The 8,514-nt window shown below is 41.2% G+C and overlaps 1 protein-coding gene across 1 annotated transcript; it reads right to left on the reverse strand.

The window, feature by feature from the left end:
* Positions 1–1,719: 1,719 nt before the first annotated feature.
* Positions 1,720–8,004, reverse strand: LOC117484976 (HMG box-containing protein 1-like). Its single transcript, XM_034133511.1, has 13 exons — positions 7,958–8,004; positions 6,910–6,970; positions 6,318–6,425; positions 5,887–6,073; positions 4,933–5,050; positions 4,657–4,762; positions 4,460–4,569; positions 4,213–4,369; positions 3,981–4,125; positions 3,789–3,898; positions 3,524–3,707; positions 3,123–3,264; positions 1,720–3,053 (listed from the first exon to the last, which is right to left on the reverse strand). The coding sequence occupies exons 2-13, from the start codon at positions 6,962–6,964 to the stop codon at positions 3,042–3,044; spliced, it is 1,434 nt and encodes a 477-aa protein (XP_033989402.1). The 5' UTR covers positions 6,965–6,970; positions 7,958–8,004; the 3' UTR covers positions 1,720–3,041.
* Positions 8,005–8,514: the final 510 nt, after the last annotated feature.

The following is an 8,514-nucleotide window of genomic DNA, read 5'->3' on the forward strand; positions in this document are numbered from 1 at the left end:
GATGGCTTATTTACAATTTACATACAGGTGGTTTTTTACATACAGATGGCATTCACATTTGGACGTATCGCATCAGAGAATTACCATTCATTTCGGGGGGGAAATTGCCTTAGTTTAAAAGGAATTGATGCTAAATGTAAACTCCTCTGTAGAATAAGTTGTTTCAAACATTTAAAGGTAGGGTAGGTACGTTTGAGAAACCGGCTCGAGATCGCTAGAATTTGAAAATACACAACCAGAGAAAATCTGCCACTTCCTTATAAAGCCCCTCCTCCAACACACACGAACGCGCACATGACCAATGAGGGCACGAGATAAGTTTGTGCCCCGATGGAAGGCTGACAGGCAGGTAGGCCATCCAGTTATTTTAGCCGGGCCGGCTAAAATGATTGGTCGTGCTTTTTACAGTATTACTTCTTCCACAGATGACATTTTTTTATGGATTTTTTGTCAAAGCACTTAAGATATTCATTGCTATCGGGATGTTAAGAGCATTCCATGGAATATAACAAAAAGTGTATCTCGAGCCAGTTTCTCAAACGTACCTACCCTACCTTTAAGTCACATGACTGATCAGCTGTTTCTGCTGACATGTATTTATATTGTCACCAGGAGAGAGACATTTAAATATTGCTTTTGTTACCCAGAGGAGTACAGCCACTTACTTCTGTCCAAACTACGCTCTGTGGAGGCAAATTAACTCTACACCAGATGATGGAAGGTTCTTCTTGGATGCCTATTATTTTTTGTGTGAAATGTCAGCTTTTCTTGACATTTCTATGGAAACACGGCTCCATTGTTGCGTTCAGTGACAGTGGAAAGAAAGACAGACTTCCTCACGTCCTGCATCCCTGTGCCACTCGCTACGACTGTTTCCATTTTGCAGTTTGTTTCCACTGCCTCAGACCCGATCAATCGATGTCTGAATAACGTGCTGCAGCTTCTGTCTGCCTCTGTTTTGCTTCCGCCATTTATTTTGCTCATCTGGGGAAGCAAAATGGCACAAACGGCGACTGCACCCACTTTCTGTGTAAATATCCCTGAACACATCAAAAGGCCAAAATTACTGTATGTATACTGTACCTCTATATATTTTCTATTTTACTATAAAAAAAGTGATTTTCTAGTCCTTTACACATATGGTATACCTGTGTGGATCTATTTGATAACTTTAGCCTGGAAATGTTGGTCATGTTTATAGTTTTAATGGAATGTTATCTCTTTTTGTCTTTTTGATTACAGTAGCAGCTTAATGTCCATCCCTTGTATGCCCAGCCATACACTGGTGCAGTATGTAAATAAATAAAAATAGCAACACGATTTATGTTTCCAACCTTGTTTATGATTTTAAACTTGTTTATTTTTCCGGGTGGGAAACAAATAAAATTTTCTTGTTCAGACCTAAACTTCTCCCTTTATTTTTTTAATTGTCTCCATTTATTTTGTTCTTCGCACTTTTCAAAAAACGATGCAATTATAAAAACACAAATGTACCAAAATATTTTCCGTTTGCAACGCTTCTAGTAAAACCTGTGCATGTTTCGTGAAGTTGTTGAAAATGTTTCTGAAACTTGCATGTGTTTTGGCAAGTTTGCATTTTTATATTTGCATCGCTTGTGAAAGTGCAGCCTGTTTCTCATAATGAAAATGTTTCGGACTGTTGTAGCGCGTTGGCACCTGTCGGCCACCGTACCACACATAAAGACACAGCACAGGACAACAGATTCATCATGCTTTTATTTATTTATATTATGAAACATTATATGACACCCCCTGATCAAGTTCAATAATCAATACAACAAATGAAGTCAAAACCAAAAATATATATTATCATGTAATTATCTTTACATTTGTATTACACAATATACTGGAGCAGTCACATACGATAAAGTGTATATAGTGCGTTAAGAATTAACCTCGTTATGCGGTAACAATATAAGGACAAAACTGGGAATATTTATTCTCTTTTTATATATTTCCTTAAAATGGTCAAGCACTTCCCCTTCACACAATGCGTGGATATGACAGGTTCAAGTACAAAAGGGGCAAATATTGACTTTTTAACACTGTATGCTGTAGGCTTCGTTTAAATCACGTTTTGTCTTTCTCGAGCGACTTTTAGGGAAAACGTAACACTTATTTATTCCTTTTTAAATGTTTACAAATGAAAGGTAAGTTAAGGTGGTGAACGAAGCAAGGCCTCCCTAAAAAAGGCCGGATTTTTTCTTAAAGATAAGGTTAATTTGTGGCGTACATTTGTTAAATAACTAAATATTTCCTGATAAATTACACAGTCAATAATAATATGTAGTCTTGTGCAATACACGGCGTGCAAATGCAAGTAATACAGGCAATAAAACACTTTTTATATTTCATTATATATATAACATATATTTAAGTGGAAATGGCTACATGTTCTACTTTACCCCAAAAGCTTCAGCACCACACCCTTCCCCCTGTTTCAAGCACATGATGAGAGACTGAAAACGACCAGAATCTCTCTTTTTCTTTTGAAAGGAATTGTCACATTTACACATCGTAAAACCCTGGAGATGAACACCAGTCATAAATAAATCCCGGTTAACCTGCTTCGTCATTTTTGGATAGAAATGTCCTATGGAGAAAAATCGACAGCATGCTCTAGCATTAAAATATAATATTTTATAAAATGTTGTATAACTTGTTCTAATGACTATAAACAGACAACGATTTAAAATAGTTCAAATCAATGAAACTGATATTGTTTTTTGAAAGTTTGAGAATTTAGAAACACTTAATTTAACCCTCGCTATCGGAGCCTAACGCAAGTCTGTTGTTTGCAAAATATGATATTGAAGCTGTGTGTGTGTGTGTGTGTGTGTGTGTGTGTGTGTGTGTGTGTGTGTGTGTGTGTGTGTGTGTGTGTGTGTGTGTGTGTGTGTGTGTGTGTGTGTGTGTGTGTGTGTGTGTCCAGTATTTGTAGTGATGTAATACATATGTGTTTACATCACTACAAACTGTGTTGCTACAGGTCTTCTCTCTTCTTCTCTGCAGCCTTCATTTCACTGACAACCCTGGTGGACACAGAGGATAAATTAGAGAGGAGAATTAAGCAGTGTGTGTGTGTGTGTGTGTATACGTACAGAGTTGGTTCGTTTGCGTTTCCAGCAGTCTGGGTTGAGTCTCTTCTGCTCGTCAGCGAGGGCTTTGGCCTGCACGGTGAACGTCCGTTTCTCCTCACTTCGCAGTTTCTTCCACTGCTCCCCAAGGAGGACGCTGATCGCCCTGAATCACCCACACACACATATGTATTACATCACTACAAATACTGGAACACACACACACACACACACACACACACACACACACACACACACACACACACACACACACACACCACACACACACACACACACACACACACAACACACACACACACAACACACACACACACACACACACACACACACACACACACACACACACACACACACACACACACACACACACACACACACACACACACACACACACCCCCCCCTACCTGTTGTCCTTGCCGGGGTACATCTGTGTGTACTCCACCCTGAACCTCTTGGCGAACAGCATGAAGGCGTTCATTGGCCGCTTGCACTTAGTGGGCGGGGCATTATTACTTCCTGCTGCGCTGGCTTGCTGGGTTTTGGTTGGCTTGAGACATGGAGAGGGGGAGGGACCGGGACTGTGGGCGTCTGCAGGTGTGATCACAATGACAGGTTTACTTTGGTTACCTTTCCTATAGTGTTTTTGTTCACTGCATTAAAGTGCTGTACCTCGTAATGTGTCTCTGTCTGGAGAGCCGCTGGACTGGGAGGCACGCCGCCGCCTGGCCATGCTGCTCAGCACGTAGACGGCAGAGGAGTCCAGAGGAGTGAAGTCGTAACTGAGGAAGACACAGAGGGAAACATTTCACACACACACTCGCTCATCAGCAGCTTCAGGTTGGGAACAGGGGGGATTTGTACCTCTTAAATGTGTCAAAAACCAGCGAGTCGTCGGTGTGTTTGGCTTCTCTGTGTCCTGGAGGAAGGCACACATCACCCACCTCCATTTCATAGCACGGTATCCCATAGTGCACCACGGTCAGGCTCGGGTGAAATGATGACCACCCTAACAGGAAGTGAATGCAATGTTGTTTTGGAAGATAATTCATCCTCTGTATGATGTGCTTTTTAAGTGTTTTCTCATCATGCCTACCTTTGTTTTTGACGTAGAAGGGGTGGTCAAGTTGGCAGCGAGCGCTCATGACAGCTTGTCCGAGCGCCCCGGGGTCAAAGGTCAGCTGTAGCACAGCCTGACCGGACAACACAGTCTCTGAATGCTCCACCAGCTGCAGACCCTCGGGGCCATAACCCTGAAATGATGTACAATCCCTTTATTTGAATGGATCATTTCCAGTGAACTAAAGCGTCATACATAATAATGTCTATGTAACATCATGTACCTTCAGAGACCTGGATCCTTCCTCCTCACCAGAGTCTTCCTCAGCATAGTCCAGGTCCTCCACGTCCTGCCAGTCCACGTTTGAGCCACTGTGGAAACGCAGACGAGTCCCTGATGACAGAGAAGAGTTATAAACAACAGCTTTTTACCTAAAATCTCACTTTCATGTGTTCCTAGCAGTGAACAACGTGTGTGTACCTTTGAGGAAGCAGTGCCAGGTGGTGGGGGGGCAGGAGAAGCTCCAGCCAACGTCTTCCTCGTCAGACGGAGAGGATCTGGAGGACACCGCTGGTTCCCTGCTCCTCTGTGGGGACATGAAGCACATCTGTTCACACACTGCAGCACACAGCGTTCTACTGGGTGTGTCTGAGGTGAGCCGTCTATTTAAGTAACATACTGTAAACACGATAAAGGGTATTTTTTAGATGTGTTTCTCAGACATTGTTGTTCAGAAAGAGGTAAAGAGAGCTGTACCCTGGTGCGGAGGCGCTCCCTACCACGACCTCTGGGGGGCGACGGGGTGCTGCTGGGGAGAGAGGGGGGAGGCCGAGCGTAGGAATGTAGATTACTGCTGGTGCTGGAGAGGCTGGAGCTGAAAATGACACAGGCTCAGGACAGGAATGCAGGCTGAGGGAGTGCAGCACGTAAGACTGCCCAAACAACAATCTGAGGAACAGTTTACATTCTACAACTGCATACATAATATACACTTTGAAAAATATATATGCCCTAGCCATACACTTCCCCAAATAACAATGGATTGGGGCATTGGGCCAACACATACAAATCTTAAATGTCACATTTTAAGCCTGATTTTGACACATTTTTCAATTATTAAAATGGACTTTTAAACTAAAATCCTTAAAGATAACTAAGATAAGATAAGATGGAACTTTATTTATCCACTTGGGGAAATTCCGGCGTTTATAGCAGCAACAGGGTCGGAGATAAAAACAAGATTCACATAAGGTAAAAATATAGACAAAATAGAATAAAAAATGAAAATAATAATACAAAATGTTTTTTAAATAAAGCGATAGTAACTGTTGAAAGAAGATATAGCATTTGAATGAACATGTTAAATATATTTATATAACTAGAATGACGACGTGTTTGATTTCATTGCTCAGAGCAAACAACGGGTGGATAGACATTTCTGTGTTTTTACTCTGATTATTTCAACACTACAGCAATGCAGCAACAATGCCCTATTTCACAATCATAGCTTTAACGACGACATTGTGAAACAGAACTGTGACAAGAAATAAAACAATACAAACAGTTAAAGGAATTTAGAATATTTAGGAAGGGAACCTTTTCCTGACTTATTATGAGTTGTTTGCTCCGATCTGTCACATGGATGGGGAGACAAATAGACTACAACTTTTATTTTCATTTAACGTTGGGGTCTTAGTCCAGCCCACGTACCTGCTGGGGGCCGGCTCCTGCAGCAGGGGGCTCTGAGGCCCGGTGGCGATGTGGGCCAGCTGTGTCAGCCAGTGTGTGTCAGGAGGGTGTGTGTGTGTATATCGCTGCTGGTGGGACACACCCACGTCCAACTGGTAGACTGCTGGCTCCGCCTCCTCCTGAACCTCCTGCAGGTCCGGCAGGTCGTCTAGGTGGAGAAAACAAACATTTCTAAAACATTTGCTCCAGAAATAACGCCTTCATGCACTATCACACAGAGGCAAGACAACATTCGACTGAAATTCACCAAAAGTTGAACTCCACACAAAGCAAAAATGAAAAGTTGCTCCATGAAGCGATGTTAATTTAGAAAATCTGTGACTATGCCCTTAAACTGAAGCTTTTCCTCCATCTGCTGTGAAAAACCAGGTGCACGCTTCTCTCTTACGTACCGTACTCCATGTAGCTGTCGCTGGTGGGGAAGCCGGGGGAGCAGGGGAGGCGTTCCTCACAGCAGAGCAGCTCAGGTAACTGTTCTCCACCTGTATCCATCACCACTGCTGAGGGGAACACCAGACACACAACAGGATAGGAGAATGGATTTATTGTCGGGATTTCACAATTTATTCGTAGATTAATGTGGCCATTTAAGTAACTTATATATGTATGGTATCATTGAAAACACATAGCTGTAATCCTTTCCATAATACACAACAAATGTTTATGTAAGTAGTCTGCTTTAATCAATATTTGTTGCTGTTAAGTCATCAAAAACTGTTTTAGAGGCAGTTGTCATTTTAAGACATTTTAAAAGGGACACATTTAATTCCATTTAAATTGAGGATTTTGTTTGAAGATTTATATTTTGTTAGGGGGGATGACGTGATAAAATAGGATGACTGATTTCTAAAGCTTAATTGGAATATATATATTATATATATATATATATATATATATTGGGGGCTTAAAGTCTGAGTACCTCTGGTTGGATTTTTCTATCACTATTCTACAGTACAGATGCCTGTTAACGGTGCTGTGTGTTACCTGTGTGTCCACCGCTCTGATGTTTGGGCTCACTGGTCACCACCTCCCACACCATGATGGTCTGAAACATGCAGACACAGAGCATCTATAGCCAACAACACTCACTTAATTTAAATGTCAATACAAAGGAAATAGACCTGTCATATGCTGTAGGAACAAATGTGACGATGTATACTAAGCATCATTGGCTATGAATCAGCCATGAGTCACAGACTGACACAGAAATGTGATCCTCCAGCGAGCTGTAATGTAAAGGCTATAAATGTCCGGGGTGACATAAGGACACAGAGGGCTGTTACCAAATACACAAAGCTCCGACACATCCTCACAGCGCAGTTTATATATGGAATAGATTGAGTATACACGTTGAAATAGTTCAGTCTAAACATGTAAACGTTATAAAAGCTAGTTTCATTCTTATCTATTTCACAATGTTCTCGTCATGTGACTTCTCTTGTTGATAAACTTTGAGATTATTTCACGCATGCGCATACAAGCCCATTCATTCAATAACGAGAAGGGCAGCGATAATACATCTGAAGTCGTTTAAAATAAGTGAAAAGCACGACAGTAACCACATATAATGGACATACTTTTGTGATATTATGGCTTGTTATTAAATGGAACTGCTGTCAACGTTAACACACGACGATACACTTCAAAGGAAGCAGCGTTATCTGCGGTCACGAAACAAAAGAAATACAGAAGTAACGTCGACGAAAATGAGAAAAAGCTTTAAAGTCTGTATGTTAACGACACATTAACCACATTAAAGAGACTTTAGGCGTGAAAATATCATTAAATTAAAGAATTTGGACGAGCCATTGTATTGCGCAAATGCAGTTAAAAAAAACAACTAACGTCAACAATGAAGGTTTACGGAGAGGGCAGAAAAAAGTCAATTTAAGACCTAAAATAAACGTTGTCAGTTTCAAATTATAACTCGTCTGCTGAGATCGGGTGAAATTCATACAATTGGTGTAATTACTTCTCATATTAAACGCTTTAAAACTCCCAAAATGATTTCAATGAACTTTCCTTAACTCACCAAAACAGTCGCCTTGTACGGTGGTGGGGGCTGGTATAAACATCGTGTGCCCTGTGATCCTATTGGTCAGAGCGGATGTCAATCAGCAGCTTATCTCATTCTCATTGGTCGTCTCAGTGCAGCTGGTTCTTATCGCTACAACATGAAAACATTGGGTGGGTTAAAGTAAGGACAGATGGCTGAACCAAAGTTAACAACTAAAACACATCTGATCTCCTGTGTAAAGAGCAAATATCTCTTTCCATTGACAGTATATTAAGTAGTATCTACCCTTTCATTCAATTGGCATAATCATGAAATAGCAAAAATACTTTAAAATGCAACAGAAAAACAGCCCAAGGCAGGCACCGCTTCCCTACATCCAGTGCAACAAGAACAACAGGCTGGCACATGTTTGTGACCCTGGCTTAAAACCCTTCAAGTACACTCTTTGTGATTATGTACGTTTCACTGCTGCCATCAGGAGAGGTAGAAGCCACAACTAGAGGCATTCTCACATTTGGGCAGAGAGAAACTTGGGAAAAACTTTACTTTAACTCAAAGAAAAACAAGTCAAA

The sequence above is a fragment of the Trematomus bernacchii genome, unplaced genomic scaffold (assembly GCF_902827165.1).
Source record: "Trematomus bernacchii unplaced genomic scaffold, fTreBer1.1, whole genome shotgun sequence".
In the NCBI taxonomy this organism is placed as follows: Eukaryota; Metazoa; Chordata; class Actinopteri; order Perciformes; family Nototheniidae; genus Trematomus; species Trematomus bernacchii.